Source organism: Equus przewalskii, chromosome 19, assembly GCF_037783145.1.
Source record: "Equus przewalskii isolate Varuska chromosome 19, EquPr2, whole genome shotgun sequence".
Lineage (NCBI taxonomy): Eukaryota > Metazoa > Chordata > Mammalia > Perissodactyla > Equidae > Equus > Equus przewalskii.
The window spans coordinates 36,654,158-36,678,263 of record NC_091849.1 but is presented as its reverse complement, the minus strand read 5'-3'; the positions used below and the strand labels follow the sequence as shown (position 1 = coordinate 36,678,263).

Genomic DNA, 24,106 nt, shown 5'->3' with positions numbered 1-24,106 from the left:
ACTCATTTCTTATTTCATATATTTTCAGCAATATCACATGACTCCCCATTTTATAAGATAGAGATACTAACATCCCTGCCCTCTTCTTGCTCAGCCTTCCACGGGCTGATATTTGTCCCCTATACTTTTTTTTTTTATATAGCCAGAGTTGTTAACATTTACATTCTGACCTCCAGCCACAACCAACTCTTCGGTGCTTCGTCCATCAGTTGATTCTAAAGTTAAAAACTAATAACCGCAGTTTACATTATTGTGTCTATGTGAAAAGTGTCTAACACCAAGTCCTGTGGTAGTAGCTAAGACATATAATATAGGGCTTATTGTGTACCAAGCACTTTATGAACATCGTTGTTTAATGTTCATAATAATCTTAAAGTCTCTTTTAACAAATGAGGAAACTGAGGCACAGAGGAGCTAAGTAAGTTGCCTGAGAATAAGAAATTAGAAAGTCACTGAGCCAAGACTTGAGCCTTCCCCTATGGGAGAATAGGATAAAATTTTCTTTAGATACAAGCTTAGGACCCTTGCCAGCTGGAAAGAGAATGCACAGCAAGGCCATCTACATGTTTTTTCTTTCTCTTTTTTGGGGGGTGATGGTGGTCTTCAGCTCCTGTTGTACTCCCTTGGTTTTCTTTTTTTCCATTTCTGTTAGTGACTAATTTTAGCCACTTGGGGATCCCCATCTTTCTCAGCAGATGGGTTATTCTTCTGCTTCATGTGCGAAATTGATGTCTCCAGAGGTAAACACTTGAATCTCCTTTCCTTTGCTCCAGACTTCCTTACGTGAGCATCACGCCTTATCTCTTTCCATCCTATCTCAAAGGAAGGGGGGGGATCCCCGTCTTGTTCAAAGCTAATCCTTCCATGTGTTTTCATTCTCATTGCTCCTAAACCTCCAGGACTTTGCCTCAACAATTTGCCCTACTCTGTCTTCCATTTTCCATCATTCCCACTCTGGTTCCTCTCCTCAACCTAGAAACCTCCTCAGGACTCTCAACTTAGAAAATTCCTTCAACATGCGTCTTCCTCTTGCCTGTTCTCTCTCGTTCCTTCATCAGGTCGCCTCTTGGAAGAGAAGTCTGCAAGTGTTGATGCCAAGTCTAGTCTGGTAGCTCAGATTCACACCTCACTGTTGGGCAATCTTCCTTTTATCCTTAGTGCATCAGCAGTTCCCTTTTGCTATCCTTCAAACCTGGGTGATACCAGCGATCTGTTTTTAAAGGAGCAGTTTGTCCTTGGTAAGAGACTTTGAGTTTTTCTGAGATTGATTAGTTGTCCTGCTAAATTTAAGCAAGTTATTTTAAGTTCTGGTGAGGTGGTTTGTCTCTGAAAAAGGGAGGTGTGTGTTTTCCAAGCTGGAAGCAGAAGGTCCAGCATGAGGAGAGGCCGAGATTCCAGTACCCTCATCCTCGTTTTTGTCCACCTGTTGTGTCAGCATTCCAAAGGTAAAAGGTTGTGCAAACATCCTCTTCAAGGCATTTAGGGGTGGTGGCTACCAGCGGTAAAGTCTGTATGTACTGCAGTGATTTTCCCTGAGAATAATCACTTCCCAGTAACAAAACAAGGGGCTAAAGCTGCAATTACTTAAATTATGCATAGTCGTATAGGTAAAGTATTGCAAAGTTTAACACAGAAGAATATCCTCTTGGAAGGAGCTATAACAAAATTTCTTCAGTTTAAACAAGCCGTATTTTAATTTGCTTCACATTTGGACCATAAACTTCCTATTTGACGTTTTACTGTTTTCTGGACTTTCTCATTGCCTTTCTTCCCCTCCCCGAAATGATTTGTAGTTACGATATCCTTAAGTTTCCCCCAATTTTTAAATACTATCTCTTCTATCAAATCTCCCTTCCCCGGGGACTTCCCTTCCAGAGCCGACCTCTTGCTCTCTCCCGTAGTTACTCCAGAGGCCTATTGTGCCATTGTCATCTAGGGACTTCCCTTCACGTGGGTTGGATCCACCTTTTCTAAATCTTCTGTCCTCTTCTCTCTTGGTTTATTCATACTCTGTTTACGCTGCTGTACTGGAATACTTCCTCAAGAGGCTTCCTAAGAAATTGTGTATGGGAGAAAAACTTCCTGTTTTTCTATCCACATTCCATTTGCACGTCTGCAAATGTCTTTATTCACCTCTCACATATTACTGAGAGTTTAGCGAGGCATAGAATTCTAGGGTGAAAGTCGTTTTCAGTGAAATCTTTGAGGGCAGGAATTGTTCCATTATAGTCTAGGCTCCATTGTCGATGGGAAGTCAGTCGCCAAACTAATGTTTCTCTTTGGAGATGTTTAGCACTTCCTTGTGCTTGGTGTTTTGAAATCTCACTGTGTTCCAGAGGTGAGGTTTTTATTTCCTCATTTGTTGTCTGGGAACTTGGTGGGGCTTTTTTTTTTTTTTTGGTGGGACTTTCTAATCTGGTTTGGCATCCTTCAGCTCTGGGAAGCTGTCTTGTACTCTTTGTTTTGATAATGTCCCTCCTATCTCTCTTCCTGGAATTCCTGTTAATCAGATTCTGTTCTTTCCTTATTGGCCCTCAATATCACCTATTTTTCCTCTCATATTTTTCAATTTCTGATGTTTTTCTGAGTGATTTTCTTGACTTTACTTTTTCAGACCATCAATTGTATTTTTAAGTTTGGCAATCATATTTTAAAATCTGCAAGATTTTGTTCTAGGGTTATTCTTTTTTCATAGCTTTCTCTTTTGTTTCCCTAATGTAATATTTTCTTAAATCTCTCCAAACATATACATTAGAATTTGTGAACATTCTCCTCGTTCTCCTGAATTATATGTGTTTTCTTCAGATTATGGTTTTGTTTGTTTTCTGGTATTTTTCTTTCTGTGGTTCTCAGTTGCTTGGTGACCTTTGTTATTTTAAAGAAATATGGACTGGGTAACTTGTATGGGTTTTGTCTCTGTTATGTGAGTGGGGCTGTTTTCTCAGGCGGTAGCAGTAGCTAATATTTACATTGTGTTTATCTGTGTTCCAGGCACTGGTCTGAGCAGGTTAAATATATTAACTCATTTAATCATCTCAACAACCCCTCTATGAGGTAGTCACTGTGGTATTTCATTAAGTTTAATATTCTATCAATTGTAAGGTGTATCATTATTTTGTTTACTTACTGAGAAGGTAAACAATGCTGTTGAAATATGACGTGCCATACATTATCAAACACATTTTGATTTTGGAGGCATTAAAGAAATCTTAGAATTGATGAAATAATACATGCATTACTATTCCCATCTTACAGTTGAAGAAACTGAGGCATAGAGAGGTTAAATAACTTGCCCCAGGTTACATAGTTGCATATGAGAATAAATTCTGTAGCAGATTTTAAATTTGACTCCAAGTTTTCTGGCTTCAGAATTGTACCGTTTCGCCTGACTGCCTCTGCAGGGCTCCCCTCTGAGTGAGGACTCAAATGCGGCACGAGAGGGCTCTGAGTTGGGGAGGCTGTAGGGAGGTGAATTAGGGAGCTGGCTTTCTGGCCCCAGGTCCCCCAAATGCCAGAACAAGGAGACGTTTAATCTGAGGCACCAATATTCATAAAGAAGCTTTAGCTTTCTCCACAAGATTTGTTCTCTTCCATTAGAAAAGAGCGGTCTGGGTTCTTTTGCCTGAAATCTATGCTGGGTACAGTGGGCTGAAGGTGTCAAGGGACCAAGTGGCGCAGTGGATCTCCAGCAGACTTCCTGTCAGTAGTGTCTCCCTCTCCCAGCCTCAAGGTCTTGGAGTAAATGGGTTTCCAAGCCGCAGGGCCCCTGTGGTAGGTTCTTGACGCTTTCTCTGCCTGGCTCGTTGGTCCATATCTTGTCTCACCTCCTTTCTGCCTTCCAGAAACATGTACAGATCTCTCATCTGCTGCTGACCTTGCCTCCCATTCTCCTCACTGTTGTGGTTTTATTCTTCTTTATACTTTGATTTTGATGAGGTCTTGGGAGGAATTAGGAGAAGTGGAGAGGCCAATGCTTGTGCTCAGTCTTGAACCAGAGGACCTTTGTTTTTAGTGAACACAGTCAAGATTATAAAAGGATGACCACCAAATGAGAAAATAAAATATTTGCATTATAGCTGGCAGTGGACAAGCACTCACAAAACCTTAAGAGTGTGTTTGCCTAAAAGTTTTCTAAATGTAACTGAAGAAACAGCTGGACAAGTTTCTCATATTGGATTCTCAACATACAACGTTTTTAGAAGTTCCAATGCATTGAGGCGTATTATTTGCTTTATGAAGGAGTTATTCTTGCAAAAAGATTAACCACGAGATTTTTCCAAATTCCTTACTAGGTCATTTAGACTATAATTTTATTTTCACAATTCAGTGTGGATATATACATATTCACACAGCTTTTCAGCATGAAGTGAGATACTTTTTTTCCTCTGGATATTACAAATTCAATACTTGGAAAATAATACCGAGTTTTACTTTTTTATTTCATTCATTTCGATGATCTTGTTGCAAGACTTCTCACTTCTCCAATATATGATCACTTTAGAGCTTTGATTTAGTGATGTCTTTCCTGTTATGTTATTTATCTTATAATGTTGCTTATACTACAGTAGTATAGCTATTTTATTTTATAAATTTCTTTTATAAAGAGAGTTATACCAACTCTCTTTAGCCAGCAAATAATGCCATATATAGGTTGAGTACAGCAGAGCTCTCTAACCATTTTGCTTTCAGCATTTATGAGGAATGAGTAAATGGCCAGAACCAAAAATATAAGCCACTAATATCAGCAACTTAACTTTTAAATTTCACTTTCAGAGTTTGTCCTGAAGCTGATTTATAGCCAACACAATCTCCTACACAGTTTTTTCTACATCAGACATCTCTGGACAATGGTAATTGATGTAGATATTTATGATTATTTGTTTGGTTGCAGGGAAGAGAAACCTACTGCGGTCACCTCCAGAAAGCTGTGGTTTCTGGCGAGGATGCTTATGAAAAAACCCTGGACTTAGAGGGTTTGGGTTCTGAGGCAGTTCTCGGGGGCCAGTCTGGTTTTTTTTTTTTTTTTGAGTCTTGGTTTCTTTCTGAGTGTCTGCTCAGTTCTTCTCTATCAGCCAACTTTCCCCCACCCCACCCCAACTCCTTAAATGTTTTCTTCCTCTTCTTAATTTTTACTTGCAAATGGCTTTGACTTATCCTGGGCCCAACATAATCCTGTGACATTCCTCATCCCGCTGCCAACTTTTTCCTTAGTCTCCTGAGTCTACATTGAACAGAGAAGAAGCTGACATTGAGCAGAGAGGAAGGGACCTTGTTGTCTTTTGGAACTGGGTTCTGAGTACCTGGCCAGCCAATGGATTATTTGTTGTTAGGTCAGGTGTCCATCTCTGATCCAATCAGCTGTGGCCTGGGGTTGGGGTGTGGTCATGTAGGAAAGAACCTGATTGGTTAGGCAACAGGACAGATTCTCTTGGAAGAGGGTGTGGGCAAGTAAGACAACGATTAACATCTTTAATACAACGACCCTATGGGGTGTTTCAGGATTCTGAATCATCATCATCATCATCAACACAGACACACAGATACACAGACACACACACACTGTTATATTCTGTATACCGTAGTCAAACAAGTAACAATGCCCACTAGTACATTTCAGAAGGAAATTTTCAACAAGAGTTGACAGATGGTTCAGAAACACCATTTTTCCTGATTCCCCTTTTCCCTCTCTGACTCTTCGTTCTCAGTCCTTTTTGTGGACTTCTGTTCCTTTGCCTACCTTGTTAACTGCTAGTGTTATCTGTTATCTATCTAGCTGATGACAGGGTCTGTCATCAGCTATACAAACTCGGAAATCTCTCATCTGCTCTCCTGCATTTTTATTGAATAAATGAATGAATGCTGATTCTTAAATCTTTAGCTTAATTTCTGACATCCCCTGAGCTTCAGATATTATCCAGATGCCTGCTAAGATGTCCTACAGGTACCTTAAATTTATAAATGAACTCGAATTTTCTTCTTTCTCTTTCTACCCGCCTCCTCCACCTGCTGTACCTGTCCTCCTCCGACCCCCATTCTCTGTACAAGCTGCTCATACCACCACCTTTCTAGTCTCCTGAGCCGGAAAAGTAGGGATTTCCCTTTCTCTCAATTTTCTCATCTAATCTATTGCAGAATTCCGGCCTATTCTGCTTCCTAAATACTTATAGAATCTGTTCTGACCACTCCACTTCTGTTAGTACTGCTTCAGTTCAGGCTCTGATGCTGAGGTTAAGAGCATTCGCTTTGCAGCCAGACAGACCTGGGTTTACGTGGTGGCTCTCACACTCACTGGCTTTCATACCCTAGGCAGGTTACTCAGTCCCTCCAAACCACCAGTCCTCAAACTTAGTTGCACATGGGGACCAGCTGGGGAGCTTTAAAAAAAACCAATGCTTGGTCCAACTCCCAGCATTCTGATTTCATTGCAATGGAGCGAGGCCTGAGCCTTGGGAATTTTAAAAGCCTCCCCAAGGGATTCCAAGGTGGAGCCAAGTTTGCAAAAGCACTGCTCTAAACCACAGCTCTCTCACCTGTGATATGGGGTAATGACCTCATGGGGATCATGGTGAGGGAGTAGTCAGTAAAATGATGCATGTATGATCTGGCCTGTGGTAAGCATGCTGGTTATTGTTAGGCAACGCCTGCCATCTCTCCCCAGGACTTTGGCAGTAGCCTCTAAATGCATTCCCTGCTTTAAGACCTACCAGTCTCCACTCTGATCCCAGAGGGAAGTGGCTAGCAGGCAAATCCGATCATGTCATTTCTTTCTTAAAACCCTTCAGTGGGTCCCCTACTCTACTGGATAAAGCCCAAGCTGCTTACCGTGCCTTCAAGATTTTGCTCTTGCTGACCCTGTTAGCTGTCTCCTGTCACTCCCTGCCTTTCAACAATAGCACTACCTAGAGTTTATGCACAAAACCTCACTGTCTGTCACCTTTGCTCATGTGATCCTTCTGCCCAGAATGTCCTGTTTGCCACTTCCTCCCAGCTGGCCCCCGCCCCCGTCTCTCTCTTCTGTCTAATTCTTATTCATCCTTCATCCTTCAAGACTGAACTCCGATATCGTCTTCTTTGGGACGTCTTCCCTGACTCCTCTGTGCAGACCCTGCTCGTACTGTAACATGTTGAATTGTAGTTTGTGTCTCTCTCCCACTAGACTCTTTGAGGACACAGCTTATTCTTTCAGTACAAAGCCTGAAAAATCAAAGTCCTCAAATTTTATTGAAATGAAATGGGTTCAGTGCAAAACTTGCTCTGTCTATGAAGCCATGCTTATATCTACTTTAGCCCAAGTTTATTTCCTCCTCCTCTGTATTCCTAAGGCACTTGGGAATTGTTTCATCCTTAACCAGTAGGTTGTAAGGACAGAAACCTTGTCTTTATTCTTTATAAGTTCTGCAAAGCCCAAGCATAGTAGTTTACTCATAGTCTTGCCTAAAAACACTCATCGGTTGCTGGAAGCAAATAAGGTTTGGAGGAACTCATTCAAGGATCTTGGGAAAAAACATTAAATGGAAAAAATCTATTTTAAAAAACTGTAAAGATCTAGACCTGTGCTGCCCAGTACAGTAACTACTAACCACACTTGGTTATTAAAAACTCGAAATGTGGCCAGTGTAATTGAGGAACTCAATTTTAAGTTTTATTTAATTTTAATTAATTTCAGTTTAAAAACTGATACTTAATTGTTGGAAAAATTTAAGTATGTTTGGAACAACTTAGATATATGAATCTACTTTTTTAACACTAAACTTCAAGAAATCTAAATACAGATCAAAGTTTTCCAATGAAAAGTTAGTACCTGAATCAGGATGTGCTGTAAGTATAAAATAAACACTGGATTTCGAAGACTTACATATAATAAAAAGAATGCAAAACATGTTAATACTTTTGTATTGATTAATGCTGTAATGATAATATTTTGGATATATTGGCTTAAAAATTAACTTTACCTGATTTTACTACTAGAAAATTTAAAATTAATATCTTGCAGCTTGAATTATCTTTCTATTGGACAGAGCTGATCCATTCCAACGCAGGTCTTTGCTTTTTGATAACCGTTAGGATGATGAGATTTCATCCCTCTCATTGTCTAAGACAGTTTTTAGTGACTAGTGGTGGGTGATTTGGTAATGGAATTATCTCTTTTGAACTCTTTTCTGTCAATGCAGATCACAATCCACCTTCTCAGCCCAAGGAGAATAGCATTAGCCAGAACCATCACCAGGAGGAAGTAATCCACAAGATGGCCATGCAGCTGAGAAACGTTGGAGACAGCATTGATCATAGGATGGTTCAAGAGGTGAGGCTTCAGTTTCCCCAGCAAGGGCCTGTTGGGTAGGAGGAAAGAACAAACAGAACAATGGCTACCAAGTGCCTGGGATGCCCAGGAATGAACAGAAGACATGGATTAATAGTGTCTGGATCACCAAACATTAGAACTGAAAATTGTGAACCTGAGTCAAAGCCAGTGTTTCATCTCACACTTGCTTCTCAAACTGTGCTCCATGGACTAGCCACATCAGCATCACATGGCAGCTGGTCAGATGTGCGATAGCTCAGGCTCCAGCCCACAACACTGGAATCAGAATCTGCCTTTCTACACACACCCCAGGGGATTTATGTGCACACTAAACTGTGAGAAACTTTGCTCCACACCCTCAAACTAGGATGCACATTGGAATCACCTGTGGAGTTTAAGAACTACAGGTGCCTGGGCAGCCACCTCAAGAGATTCTGATTCAATTGGCATGAGGTGTTGGCTGCGCATCAGGCATTTTAAAAGCTTCCCAGGTGAATCTAATGCTCAATGAGGGAAGAGAAACTCTGCCTTAGATTGTGGTTATCCCCCTGAACTGACCCAGAGGTTACAATCTAAGCCCCACTTTGCTGATTTCGTAGTTTCTCCTGATTATCCTAAGAGGTAAGAAGGGAAAACAGGAAAGAATAATGATTACTGTTTGAAATCTTAGGGGTGATGAAAGCCAATGCCTGTAGTTGGCAGCAGAGAGAGATTGATCCCCTGGGGCTCCGTGTTGGGCAGGTTGCTGCCCCTCAGGGCCTAACTTCTTGCCCTTAAATTCCCCTGTCCTCAGATGATTTCTTGTTCATCACTGCTGCTGCCAGCATGCTGGCTTCAGGAGTGTCATGTCCTCTTTCACATTTTGGTCCCAATGTGGACCATCCGTGGCCTTTCCCTCAAACAAAACATCCCCTGAGACAAACCGTGAATGGAAGGTCCCAACAACAATGCTCCCGAAAGCAAGAAGGAAACAGAGTATATAAACACAAGTAAAATGTTTGATATACCAATTTCATTCGAATAAATATTTATTGAGTGCCTACTATATGCCAGACTCAGTTCCAGGCACTGGTAGCTAGAGCAGAGAGCAGGACAGAGATGAGCCTGTTCTCGTAGAACTCATAATCCACGAGGGAGACAGAGGAACCAATGAACAGTCTAGTCAGACAGGGATGTGGGCTCTGAGGAGGATTAGAGGGCACTGAGTGACGGAGAGTGACTTGGATGGGTCATCAGGGGAGGCCTCTCTGGGGAGGTAATATTCAAGCAGATACTGGAAGTGAGGGAGTGAGCCATGGGAACACCTATGGGAAAGTGTTCCAGGCAGAGGGAACAGCAAGTGCAAGGCCCCTGTGACAGGAACAGGCTTAAGGAACACCAAAGAGGCCAGAATGGCTGGAGTGGAGTGAGGTGAGGTCTGCGAGTTGGCCTCGGTCTTAGAGGTGGTGGAAGGTGTTTGGGTTTTACCCTAAATACCAGGGAAGCTTCTGGAGAGGGAGAGCAGGAGAGTGCTGTGAGCTGATTTGCATTTAGAATGGAGACTGGGTGCAGGCAGAGAGTAGGCTGTTGTGAAAATTAAATGACAGAATCTGTGTAAATCACTTAGAACAGAGCCTGACTCACAGAAAATAATCAATAAATGTTATCTAAATCAAATAATTAGTTTTTTGTCTTTGCTCTTTCAGTCTTTGGGGTTGCACGCCTCTTTGCCGAGTATCATTATTACAGCATCCTCGTGGTGTTCACCACGTCCCTTCCGTGCTATGGTTTCTTCCGAAAGTTCTCACTGATGACTGTACTTGAAGAATTCTAGGAAAGTCCTTAGTTCAGCTTTCCTGCTTCTTTGTCAGCTAGTTCTCTGAATACGTGTGGTTCCTTCTAATTTTTTTCTCTAAAGAAGAGAGAACAAAGTATGACAAATCACAACCGTCTATTTTCTGCATTTGCCTGAACCCAGTCAAGAGGTCACTGCTCTGCATAACCTCCTTTTCCATTTTTCTCTTTCTTACTTTCCCTTACCTTTTAAGCTGTAATTTACTGTCTTAAATTTACCTCTGCAGCTCAATAAATTGACACTAAACTGCCCCAGCTTTTCTTTCTTTCTTAAAAATAACTTTATTGAGAAATAAAATTCACATACCATACAAATAAAATTCACAACCCATTTAAACTGTATGATTGCTTTTTAGTATATTCACAGAATTGTACAACCATCATCATGATCAATTTTAGAACGTTTTCATCACCCTAGAAAGACACCCCAAACCCAATAGTCACTTCTTATTTCCTCCCAGCCCCACCAATCTACTTTCGATCTCTATGGATTTGCCTATTCTGGACATTTCATGTAAATGGACTAGTATGGTATGTGGCCTTTTGTGTCTGGCTTCCTTCACTTAGCATAATGTTTTTTTCAAGGTTCATTCACATCATATATCATTTATTAGTACTTCATTTCTTTTTATGGCTGAATAATATTCCATTGTATGTATATATTACATTTTGTTTATCCATTCATCAGTTGGACATTTGGGTTGTTTCCACTTTCTTACTATTATGAATAATGATATGATGAGCATTTGTGTAGAAGTTTTTGTGTAGGTATATGTTTTTAAATCTTTTGCATGCGTACCTCAGTGTGGAATTGCTGGGTCATATGACAACTCTATATTTAACTTTTTAAGGAACTTCCAGACTGTTTTCCAAAGGGGCTGCACCACTTTACATTGTGGCCCGTCAGCAGTGTGTGAGGGTTCCAGTTTCTTACATCCTTGTCAACATTTGTTATTAACTGTCTTTTTGATTATACTAGCCTAATGGATGTGAGGTGGTCTCTCATTGTGGTTTTGATTTGCATATCCCTGATGGCTAATGTTGTACGTCTTTTCATGTGCTTATTGGTCATGTGTATATCTCTTCAGAGATATGTCTATTCGGGTCCTTTGCCCATTTTAAAATTGGGTTATCTTTTTATTATTGAGTTGTAAATATTCTTCATATATTCTAGATGTAAGTTCCTTTTCAGATATGTTATTTGCAAATATTTTCTCCCATTCTGTAGGTTGTCTTTTCACTTTCTTGATGATCTTTGAAGCACAAAAGTTTTAAATTCTGATGAAGTTCAATTCATCTACAGTCATGTGTCACTTAGCAATGGGGATATATTCTGAGAAATGCACTGTAGGGGGTTTCATCATTGTGGGAACATCAGAGAGTGCACTTACACAAACCTAGATGGTATAGCCTACTACACACCTAGGCTGTATGGTATAGCCTTTTGTTTCTAGGCTACAAACCTGTACAGCATGTTACCGTACTGAATACTGTAGGCAATTGTAGCACAATGCTAAGTATTTGTGGCCGTAGACATATCTAAACAGAGAAGGTACGGTAAAAATATGTCATAAAAGATAGAAAATGGTACACCTGTATAGGGCACTTACCATGAATGGAGCTTGGAGTCCTGGAAGCTGCTCTGGCTGAGTCAGTGAGTGAGTGATGAGTGAATGAAGGCCTAGGACATTACACTACTGTAGACTTCACAAACAATGTACACTTAGGCTACACTAAATTTATAAAAAATATTTCTCTTTGTTCAATAACAAATTAATTTTAGCTTACTGTAACTTTTTTACTTTATAAACTTTAAATTTTTCTTAAACTTTTTGCCTCTTTTGTAATAACCCTTAGTTTAAAACCAAACACATTGTACAGCTGTACAAAAATATTTTCTTAAATCCTTATTCTATAAGCTTTTTCCTATTTTTAAAATTTAAAAATTGTTTTTGCTTTTTAACCTTTTTTGTTAAAAACCAAGACACAAACACATATGTTATCCTAGGCCTACATAGGATCAAGATCATCAATTTCCCTGTCTTCTACCTCCACATCTTGTCCCACTGGAGGGTCTTCAGGGGCAATAACATTCATGGAGCTGTCATCTCCTATGATAACAATGCCTTCTTCTGGAACACCTCCTGAAGGTCCTGTCTGAGGCTCTTCTTGAGGTAGCGTCACTCTTCTCAGAAATGTGTCCATGGTGGTTTGCTTGGTGTGTTTGTTTTTTTCATCATAGATTTGTTTGTAAGCAGATAACACACCATGGACATTCCTCTCTGTTACTGAAAACCTTTTGGTGTGAGGGTCCATGTTCTCAAACTTTTTAAGAAGCCTGTTGAGAACTGCAACATCTTCTGCTAACCCCTTCACTGTGAATTTTCTTGGGGGTTCTTCTTTTTTCTTCTTCTGCAGTTTCCATTTCTCTGGCCTCTTCTTCAGCTATTTGTTTCTGTTTCAGTTCCAACAAGTCCTCGTTAGTCAATTGCTCAGGAACCGCCTCTAGGAGCTCCTCCATGTCGTCCTCATCCACACCTAGGTTAAGGTTGTTTGCCGTCTCAACCACAGCCTTGTTGATCTTTGCAACCTCTTCATCCTTGGCAAATCCTTTGAAATCACAGATGAACCTCTTGAGTATCTTCTTCTAGATGCACTAGGTGATAGGAATTTTTCAGCTCAATTATAATCTTGTGGAACCACTGTCATACATGCGGTCTGTTGTTGAATGAAAGGTTGTTATGTGGTGCGTGACTGTATTTTTTCTTTTGTTACTAGTGCTTTTGGTGTCATGTCTAAGAAACCATTGCTGAATCCAAAGTCATGAAGATTTATACCTGTTTCCTTCTAAAAGACTTATAATTTTAGCTCTTAAATTTTGGTCTCTGATCCATTTGGAGTTAATTTATATCTATGGTGTGAGTTTAAAGTCCATCTTCCTTCTTTTGCATATGGATATCCACTTGTCACAGCACCATTTGTTGGAAAGATTACTCTTTCCCTATTGAAATTGTCTTGTTACCTTTGTGGAAAATCAATTGACTGTAAATGTAAGGATTTATTTCTGGACACAGTTCTATTCCATTGATCTGTGTGTCTATCCTCACGCCTGCCCTAGCTTTTCTGGCAGCGTTTTACAAAGCTGGCTTTGACCTAGACTTTTAAAGCTATCTTGTCCTGTGCCACAGAACTGCACTTTAGAATACTTTTAAATAGACCACAGCACACTTTAGAAATAATTTTAAAAATTCCTCCTAAGTTTGGCTCTAAGATGCTAAAAGCTTTATTCCACAGCTTCAAGGCTTAAATCAAGCAACTTTAACAGAATTTCAAATCTGTCAAGGTGCATTTCTTTCATGTACAGTTGTCATCGGTTCACCTTTTGTGCTCTGTTTAATTAAGTGTTCACATTGATTCCCCAGATGCCTTCCTGCTGTTGATGGTTTTCAGACTTGGTCTTGGAACGCCCCAGCAAGGAGCTCACCAAGTTATATTTTTGTCTGCTGAGTTGTTCCTGAGCTGCCACGTAGCTTGTTTTCTTGTTCTTTTCACTTAAGCAAGTGTTCTGCGTTTTCAAATGGGCCTTGATTCTTAAAATAACATCTTCTATTTTGCTTTTTTAGTTATAAGGGGTTTTGATTCAAGGATCTGGTCTTTTTAATTTAAATCTAGAGCATAGAATTTTCCTAGATAAAAAGCGTGTTCTAAAATAGTCTTCCCATCGCTTTTAGGATCTTAAATGTGTCTTTGAAATTTTTCTCTACAAGACTCTCCTTTTGGGTTCTAGAAACTGCCCCCTCCCCGTCCCTACAGGCCTAGGAGTGGCAACAACACTGATGTTATTAGTGCCGGTTTGCACCCCCCTCTGTCGTCACCCCAATCTTTGTAGATTGTTTCTTCATTTAACCCTCCCTGAATTATCCTAATTTGAGTGTGCTGTTTGTTTTCTCTGGGACCCTGACTGATGCAGTAATGTATAGGGAATTTCTTAGTTTGTTAGAAAGAGGGACGAGAATCTAACGTTTATTAAACAGTTTCTTCCAGGTACTCTTTGAGACAATTTTACATGTTTCATTTAATTTTCCCAATTACCCTATGAATTATTATCACAGGTATTTCCATGGAACCAGTTGTGGTTCAGAGAGGTTAGGTAACCTATCTTAGGTCACTCAGCAACTAAGTAGCAAAACTGGAATTTAAATATATGAGCATCTGACTCAGTGCTGTATACATTTTCTCATCTGCCTTGCTGGAAGGAAATTCATTCAATTTCCTAACTGATATCAACTATAAAAGGGAAGAAATCCTTTAATGGTTCCCAGTTACTGGTAGGACAAAGTCTAAATTCCTTAGCCTGCTGCTAATGGTTTATCATTCATTCATTTATTCAACTAATATTTACTGAGCACCTACTGTGTGTCAGACTCCATTTAAGTATGGGAGATATGGCAGTGATCAAAAGAGACAAAACTCCCTAATCTCATGGAGTTTATATTCTATAAGGGAGACAAAAAATAAACAAACAAAGTATATAGCTTATCAAATAGTGACAAATGTTTTGGAGAAAAATAAAGCAAGGAAAGGGATGAGGAGTATTAGGGGGTTTACAGTTTTAAGTAGAGGAGTTATGGGAAGGCCTCGCTGAGGAGCCTAGTTCTGAGCACGGCCTTTACAGAGGTAGGAGAGGGAGCCCTGACATCTGGGGGAGAGCAGTGGAGGCAGCTGGAGGACAAGATTGAGGCAGGAGAATGCCTGGCATGTTTGAAGAATAGAGCAAGGAGGCCGGTATGGCTGAAGTTGAGCAAGGGCGAAAGTAGTAAAAGATATGGTCAGACAGGTGGTGGGGGCCCGGTCAGGCAGGGCCTGGAGGTCAAGTAAGGACTTTTCTTCTGACTGAGGCTGAACCATAAGGGAGCACTGAGCAGAGGAGCCACATTTCAACAGTCAACCGAAGCTGCTGGGTTGCGAATAGACTGCAGGAGGGGCAGGGACAAGCGTTTGTCGCCGACCTTGGCCTCCCTCTCCTGATGTTCCCCTTTAACTGTAGAAACAGTGGCATTTGCTGTGCTCTTTGTCACCTCCAACTTTGCTCACATTTACTCCCCTCTTCACCCATCTAAGTCTATCCATTCTTCCAACCCCAAAGCAAACCTCCTTGCTTCTTTGAAAGGACTAAGAAAGTGCTCTGGGAAGCTAGAGGAAGAGGTTATGAGCCCTGAGAAGAATGCCCCCATTTGCTGATGGTTAAGATAGGAAAACACGGGGAGAGGAAGACTTCCCGGGGCGGCATGGAGGGTCTGGACGTTGTAGAAGAGACCGAGACGGACTCCTCCGCTCATACAGTTCGTAAAGCAGCCCCAGAAGCCGCTGTGCAGCGTTGATTGAATTAGTATTAACATTGCATCTCTAGCTTTGACTTATTCTATTGCTTTTTGTTAAACCTCTCTCTTTTTAAATTTTTTTTTATTTTATTGAGGTCATAATAGTTTATAACGTTGTGAAATTTCAGTTGTACATTATTATTTGTCAGTCACCATGTAAATGTGCCCCTTTACCCCTTGTGCCCAACCCCCGACCCCCTTCCCCTCTGGTAACCACTAATCTGTTCTCTTTGTCCATGTGTTTGTTTATCTTCCACATGTGAGTGAAATCATGCCGTGTTTGCTTTTCTCTGGTTGGCTTACTTCACTTAACATAATACGCTCAAGATCCATCCATGTGGTTGCGAATGGGATGATTTTGTCTTTTTTTATGGCTGAGTAGTATTCCTTTATGTATATACATATATGTATATATACAACATCTGCTTTATCCATTCATCAGTCAGTGGGTACTTGGGTTGCTTCCACATCTTGCCAATTGTGAATAATACTGCAGTGAACATAGACCCCTATGTGCATAAGTCTCTATGAATTGTTGATTTCAAGTTCTTTGGATAAATACCCAGTAGTGGGATAGCTGGGTCATATGGTATTTCTATTTTTAATTTTTCGAGAAATCTCCATACTATTTCCCATAGTGGCTGCACCAGTTTGCATTCCCACCAGCAGTGGATGAGGGTTCCCTTTTCTCCACATCCTCTCCAACACTTATTATCTCTAACCTTATTAATTATAGCCATTCTGATGGGTGCAGGGTGATATCTCAGTGTAGTTTTGATTTGCATTTCCCTGATGATTAGAGATGTTGAACATCTTTTCATGTGCCTCTTGCTCATCTGTATATCTTCTTTGCAAAAATGTCTGTTCATATCCTCTGCCCATTCTTTGATCAGGTTGTTTGTTTTTTGTTGTTCAGTTGTGTGAGTTTTTTATATATTTTGGAAATTAACCCCTTGTCAGATATATGATTTGCAAATATTTTCTCCCAGTTGGTGGGTTGACTTTTTGTTTTGAGCCTAGTTTCTTTTGCTTTGCAGCAGCTCTTTAGTCTGATGAAGTCCTCCTTGTTTGTTTTTTCTTTTGTTTCCCTTGTCTGAGTAGACATGGTATTCAAAAAGATCCTTCTAAGACCGATGTCAAAGAGTGTACTGCCTATATTTTCCTCTAGGACTTTTATGGTTTCACGTCTTACCTTCAAGTCTTTGATCCATTTTGAGTTAATTTTTGTGTATGGTGAAAGATCATGGTCTTACTTTCATTCTTTTGCATATGGCTGTCCAGTTTTCCAAACACCATTTGTTGAAGAGACTTTCCTTTCTCCATTGTTTGTTCTTAGCTCCTTTGTCAAGGATCAGCTGTCCGTAGATGTGTGGTTTTATTCTTGGGCTTTCAATTTTGTTCTGTTCATCTGTGTGTCTGTTTTTGTACTAGTACCATGCTGTTTTGGTTACTATAACTTTGTAGTATCTTTTGAAGTCAGGGATTGTGATGCCTCCGGCTTTGTTCTTTTTTCTTGGGATTGTTTTAGCTATTCGTGGTCTTTTGTTGCCCCATGTGAATTTTAGGATTCTTTGTTCTATTTTGGTGAAGAATGTCATTGGGATTCTGATTGGGATTGTATTGAATCTGTAGATTGCTTTAGGTAGTATGAACATTTTAACTATATTTATTCTTCCAACCCATGTGTATGGAATATCTTTCCATTTCTTTATGTCATCATCGATTTCTTTCAATAATGTCTTGTAGTTTTCATCATATAGGTCTTTCGCCTTCTTGGTTAAATTTATTCCTAGATATTTTATTCTTTTTGTTGGGATTGTAAATGGGATCATATTCTTGAGTTCTCTTTCTGTTGGTTTGTTATTAGAGTATAGAAGTGCAACTGATTTTTGTAAGTTGATTTCGTACCCTGTGACTTTGATGTAGTTGATGATTATTTCTAATAGTTTTCTGGTGGATTCTTTAGGGTTTTCTATATATAAAATCATGTTGTCTGCAAACAGTGAGAATTTCACTTATTCACTGCCTATTTGGATTCATTTTATTTCTTTTTCTTGCCTAATTTCTCTGTCCAAAACCTCCAGTCCTATGTTGAGTAAGAGTGGGCACCCTTGTCTTGTTCCTGTTCTCAGAGGGATGGCTTTCAGTTTGTCCCCATTGAGTATGATGTTGGCTGTGGGTTTGTCATATATGGCCTTTATTATGTTGAGGTACTGTCCTTCTATACCCATGTTATTGAGAGTTTTTTTATTATAAATGGATGTTGGATCTTGTCAAATGATTTCTCTGCATCTATTGAGATGATCATGTGGTTTTTATTCCTCATTTTGTTAATGTGGTGTATCACATTGATTGATTTGCGGATGTTGAGCCATCCCTGTGTCCCTGGTATAAATCCCACTTGATCATGGTGTATGATCTTTTTAATGTATTGCTGTATTCAGTTTGCCAATATTCTATTGAGGATTTTTGCATCTGTGTTCATCAGCGATATTGGCCTATAATTGTCCTTCTTTGTGTTGTCCTTGTCTGGCTTTCGTATTAGGGTGATGTTGGGCTTGTAGAATGTGTTATGAAGTAGTCTACCTTCCTCAGTTTTTTGGAATAGTTTGAGAAGGGTAAGTATCAAATCTTCTTTGAATGTTTAGTAGAATTCTCCAGAGAAGCCATCTGGTCCTGGACTTTTATTTTTTGGGAGGTTTTTGACTACTGTTTCAAACTCTTTACTTGTCTGTTGGTCTATTCAGATTCTCTATTTCTTCTTGGTTCAGTTTTGGGAGGTTGTATGAGTCTAAGAATTTGTCCATTTCTTCTAGATTGTCCAATTTGTTGGCATACAGTTTTTCATAGTACTCTCTTATCATCCCTTGTATTTTCTGTGGTATCTGTCGTAATTTCTCCTCTTTCATTTCTAATTTTATTTATTTGAGCCTTCTCTCTTTTTTTCTCAGTGAGTCTGGCTAAGTGTTTGTCAATTTTGTTTATCTTCTCAAAGAACCAGCTCTTAATTTAGTTTCATTTATCATTTCTACTCTTTTTTTGGTTTCAATTTCACTTATTTCTTTTCTAATTTTTATTATTTCCCTTCTTCTGCTGACTTTGGGCATTATTTGTTCTTCTTTTTATAGTTCTGTTAGGTTTAGTTTAAGATTGCTTATTTGAGACTTTTCTTGTTTGTTAAGGTGAGCCTGTATTGTTATGAATTTCCCTCTTAGGACCACTTTTGCTGCATCCCATATGAGTTGGTATGGTGTATTTTCATTTGTCTACAGATATTTTTTTATTTATCCTTTAATTTCTTCAATGCTCCATTGGTTTTTCAGTAGCATGTTGTTTAGTCTCCACATATTTGTCACTTTCCCAGCTTTTTCTTGTAGTTGATTTCTAGTTTCATAGCATTATGGTCAGAAAAGATGCTTGATATGATTTCAATCTTCTAAAATTTATTGAGGCTTGCCTTGTTTCCCAACATATGATCTATCCTTGAGAATGTTCCATGTGCACTTGAGGAGAATGTGTATTCTGCTGTTTTTGGATGGAGTGTTCTATATATATCTGTTAAGTCTATCTGGTCTAGTTTTTTGTTTAATTCCACTATTTCCTTGTTGACTTTCTGTCTGGATCTATCCATTGATGTGAGTGAGGTATTAAGGCCCCCTACTATTATTGTGTTGTTGTTAATATCTCCTTTTAGGTTTGTTAATAGTTGCTTTCTCTCTCTTTTTAAACAGGATCTTCAGCAGGACGGCAGAGACGCACTGGCTCATTTTGTCTTAGTTTTCTTTGGAGGAGTTCACACGTTGCTGCGCTTTCTCTGGAATAACCATTTGATGTAGAAGGAACGTAAATGTCAAGTTCTTCTTTCCTTCTACTGTCTGAGAAAATGTGAATCCCCCCAGGACAGATGGGAAGAAGACCCTTCTCCCTCCCCCTCTCATTTTTACCCATCACTGTTGGTTTATTCCTGATTTGTTGGAGAACTGTGGACTCACTGGCAATTTGTCCGTTCAGAACTACTAACTCTGAGATGTCTGTGACTGCCTCACGGTAGAGCCCAGGGAATACTTAGGAACCCAGGAGGCCTTGCCATGTAGGAAACACCAGCACTGTGGGTGGTCCCAGTGCTCCTTGTAAGGAAACTTTGCACATCTCCTTCCATGAGAGAAATTGAACCTCATCCTCAAACAGGAGGGCACAGAAATGGGCGCTTGCTCCTGGGCCCCTCCCTGAGGACCAGGCTCTCCAGTGACCTGTTGGCCCCGTCTTGTTGCCCAGGTCCAGATCTGCAGTGCCTGGTCTTCCCCTTCACCTTTCTGGCTACCTCGAAGTCCCTTTCGCCCCTTTTAGAAGTATTACAAGTATTAAGAAAGTTTATTGTTATAAATTATAAGTTTTATATATGCGTTTTGAGTTCTTTGTAGGAAAAGTGTTATTTAAAAAATGAAATAAATTTTGTTATTTTATTGAGCATGAAACACCTGTGCATATTTCTTCTGCGAGGGAGGGATTTCATTTATTCCTGCTCATATGGGTTCATAATTCTGTAGACTTTGATCATATGTAACATCATCTTTGTCCTTCCAAAGGGAAATGTCTATTTTTTCAGTCTGTCTCAGGCAATGCCTTTGTTTCCATCATCACCTAGGTTTTGGGTTGCTGGCATGGAACAGGTCCTAAAACTTCCTTCTTATTTGTTTATTTTATTTTTTTGAATAGGTATTTATTCACATAGTTCAAAAATCAAAACACTATAAAAAGGTTTATAATGAAAACCCTTGCTCTTATTTTCTATCCTGAATCCTAATTATGTTTATTAGTTTGTTATATATCCTTCCAGAGTTTGTACAAATACCAGTTAAAAAATATATATATATATATATATTTACACACAAAAGGTAGCATGTAATACACACTGTTCTGTTCCTTGATTTTTTTTGCTTGGCATGGTGGTCAGGCACTGTTCTAGGTATCTTAGTAAATGTTAATTCATTTACTCTTCATAACTACCTTATGACTCAGGTATTATTATTAGCTCTGTTTTATTGTTAAGGAAACTGAGGTAATAGTAGAGAGAGGCAGCGTAGAGCTTAACTAACTTGCTCAAGGGCACACAGCCAGTAAGTGGCATAGCTGAGATTCCAAGCCAGACAGGGTCCGCAGAGTCCCAGTCCCTCAGTGCTGTGCTGGACTGCCCCTTGGAGAGCTTGCCATGGTCCACAGAGAGCTCTGTCAGACGCGGCACCGTATTCTGCTAAATGGATGTACCATACTTTATTTCATCAGCCCCTTTTGTAATGGATGCCTGGGTTGTTTCCAATCATTTGGCATTATGAGCCGTGCTGAAACAAATAGCCATGGGCATTTTGAATACGTGCAGGTATATCTGTTGAATACATTTCCAATAGTGGGATTGCTGGGGGAAGGGTGAATGTCATCTGCGACTTTGCTACATCCTGATGTACTGCCCGCCATGAGTTGGACCACTTTACACATCCAGTGAAGGGCCCGTTACTCGCAGCCTCTCCAGCAGATTATGTTATTAAACTTATGAATTTTTGCCAAATTAATGGGTGAAAAATGATATCTCAGAATAATTAATTTGCACATCTTTTATAATGAGTCAGTCTGAGCATCCTTTTCTATGTTCAAGGACCATTCGTCATTTTGTTTTATGTGGACTGTCTATACATATCCTTTGTCCATTTTTCTCTTGGGTTTCTGGCCTTGTTCTTACTGGTTTCTAGGAGCTCATGGTATATCACTGCTAAATCTTCTTTTTTCTTTCTTGGCATGGCTTTTTCTGTCTCCTGCCTCTAATTTTTTTTTTTTTTTAAAGATTGGCACCTGAGCTAATATCTGTTGCCAATCTTCTCTCTTTTTTTTTTTCTCCCCAAAGCCTCCATGTACATAGTTGTATATTCTAGTTGTAGGTCCTTCTGGCTCTGCTATGTGGACGCTGCCTCAGCGTGGCTTGATGAGCGGTGCCACATCTGCGCCCAGGATGGGAACTGGCGGAACTCTGGGCCGCTGAAGTGGAGGGCGTGAACTTAACCGCTCCACCATGGCAGGCCCTAAGCCTTCTTTATAACAGCATCTACACCGCTAGATTTTTGGCAGGTTATTAAGGTTTCTTCCCTCCTTTTCTCTGGCAGTGTGTCTACTTTAGTGCTTACAAGCTCTCTTGGCTTCCCCTCAAGGCAGTGGAAGTTGAGGCAGGTGCACACGGGTGATGGGTGGATGGGCGCCACACCTGGAGCAGCCAGAGGCCTGGGGACAGGTGCCAGTGGGGATCCACTGAGTACTTGGTTCTCGGTCAGGAGCACCACAGGCGCTCTGATGGTGGCGCTGGGCCCAGGGCAGTGGAGCCAAACGGCAGGCGGAAGCCGGTCGAGCTAGGAAGCTCACTCGTGCCTAAAGGGGCGAGGCACCTGGTCCAGGCGGACAGCATGGGAAGCCCCCTCTCATCCATCTGCAGAGACGCACAGGGTGACATGAAGTTGGTCTGTCGCTGTCCGGAGCGCGGGACCAGGGGTTCCCTCGGCTCCCCAGATCCCGCAGAATCCCATCTGCGTCCCCCTAGGAGCCGGGGTCAGGCTGCCCGAGGGGCTGTCCACCGGCAAGAGGATGCGAGCAGGACTGGCGCCTCCCTGCCCGCGAGCGGACAGCGCCCTGGGGCTCCGCTCCCGCCGGGGCTAGCCTATGCCCTCCCCCGAGCCCGCCGGGGCTGGAGTGGAAGCCGGATCCCGCTCTTTCGTTTTCGTTTCCCGGAAGGATAGCAATTACCGGAGAGCCCTCGGCGCCTGCTCGCCCTGGCAACCCAAGCGCACGCCAGCCGGCGCTTCTTGAAAGAGATTCCTCCCACGCGACCTTCCAGTTTTCAGGGCCAAGTGAGGGTTTGGGGAAGGAACGCCTGAGAGCGCCGGCCTAGGGCCCAGCAGCCGCAGCCAGTGGAGCTCTCACGACGAACAGCCGGGTGGCTCCCTCACCTCCACCTGTAATGCAGGTAAGAGCCTGACGGCTGAACCACGCAGCGCGCCCGCGGAGCCACCTGCCCCCTATCCCTTCTCCACCACCTCAATTTCCGTACCCATTTTTTCAGATCTTTTTTCTGGCTGGAATCTTACTTTCCAACGCGTTCCCAAACTTCACCATCCACCCTTCACCGCCCCTGACTCACCTCCAGCCCTTCGCTCTCTCTTTGAAATCCTCTGCGTTTTATACTGCTCCTCCTACCCCCTCCTTACCCCTACATCAACCAGATGTGAAGTCCCTGGAAGTTCCTACACAAGCCAGACCTTCACAGCTGACAATCGCAGCCCCGCAGGGGCCTCCCTCCTTAGCTGTCCCTCTCCATTTGCCCTCCATTTGCCGTATTTCCCTAGGAGCCTCAGAACCACCCCCAGATCCGGGCCCACTTCCCACCTCCAAGGCCTTTCTCCTCTCCCTCCCCATCTCTAAGATCCATATTCACATCCAAATTTTATCAGACCTCTCCCTGACCTTCATGCTGAAGCACGGAGCTCGAACCCTCAGCAGCTCCCCAGCTGGCCTCTTCCAGGCAGTCACAGCCTGGAATTCCCCATTCCTCATGCCTGGAAGAGGGTGGAGGAGCAGACAAGGAGCTTCCTGCAGGTCCTAGCTCTCCAGCTTGCAAGCCCCAGTGGCCAGGTGGCAGCCTCTGAGGCTGGATTACCTGGGAAACAGCATCCACTGGGGCAGCAGGACTGGGAGCCGACCAGCAGTGCGGCGAGAGCTCCCCGAAAGGTGTTGAATCCTCTTCTGCATTGGCCAAGGCTTCTGGAGTTTGCTTCACTGGCTCCAGATCCACAGTCTTTCTGCAGATGGCTCTCCTCAGACACCGAGAGATGAATGTAATGCTCTTGAGGATCCTAGAATGAGAAAATGACCCTTGCTGGGACTGGTTTCGCTTTTACTTTTCATGATGTGGCCTCCTTTGGCTGAGCATGAGCCCCCAGGATCCTCCTGTTTCTACAAAGTTCTGTCACTCTTTTCATCCTTTCATCCTGATGGATGAGCCACCTCACCTCTGGGGGCTGGGCAGCTTGTAAAGCTGTAAAGATACAGACTTTACTTGATGGGACCTTGGGATTCAGAGATTTATCCTTTCTTTTTCTCTTTTGAAAATAACATTTACTTGTTTATTTATTTCTGATTTAAGGTCTTTGTATCCTGGCCCCTCAGGTTCACTGTGTCTTCTCCCCAAGGTTCCAGTGAGTCCTAGGTCCTCAGATTTCTAGCTTACAAGTCAAGTCTTGGCAGGGGAGCCCTCTGCTGGGATTAGGCACATGCGTGAAAAGCTTGAATGGGAAAGATGTAATTTATCAAGTGTCCAGTCTGCACAAGATGTTGACAAGCTGAAGACATCCATGATTCCTACCTTTTTTGTGTGTGTGTGAGGAAGATTTACCCTAAGCTAACATCCTTTGCCAGTCTTCCTCTTTTTTTAAATTTTGCTTGAGGAAGATTAGCCCTGAGCTAACATCTATGCCAATCTTCCTCTACTTTGTATGTAGAATGCCTCCACAGCGTGGCTGATGATGGACTAGGTTTTTGCCTAGGATCCGAACCC

At 41.5% G+C, this 24,106-nt stretch overlaps 2 protein-coding genes and 1 long non-coding RNA gene across 3 annotated transcripts in view; 2 read left to right on the top strand and 1 right to left on the bottom strand.

The window, feature by feature from the left end:
• PXT1 (peroxisomal testis enriched protein 1) overlaps positions 1 to 19,991 on the top strand; it is a 26,379-nt gene extending 6,388 nt beyond the window's left edge. Inside the window, exons 2-3 of the mRNA XM_070586001.1 lie at positions 8,172 to 8,302; positions 19,248 to 19,991. Of these exons, the coding sequence (XP_070442102.1) occupies positions 8,172 to 8,302; positions 19,248 to 19,352 (236 nt within the window). The 3' untranslated portion in view covers positions 19,353 to 19,991. The remainder of the gene's footprint in view (positions 1 to 8,171; positions 8,303 to 19,247) is intronic.
• Positions 9,300 to 23,389, bottom strand: LOC139077497 (uncharacterized). Its single transcript, XR_011530074.1, has 2 exons — positions 23,210 to 23,389; positions 9,300 to 10,193 (listed from the first exon to the last, which is right to left on the bottom strand). It is a non-coding gene; the product is annotated as an uncharacterized lncRNA (long non-coding RNA).
• The window catches only part of ETV7 (ETS variant transcription factor 7), a 22,057-nt gene continuing 19,763 nt past the window's right edge, over positions 21,813 to 24,106 (top strand). The window contains exon 1 of the mRNA XM_070585999.1: positions 21,813 to 22,519. Within this exon, the coding sequence (XP_070442100.1) occupies positions 22,514 to 22,519 (6 nt within the window). The 5' untranslated portion in view covers positions 21,813 to 22,513. The remainder of the gene's footprint in view (positions 22,520 to 24,106) is intronic.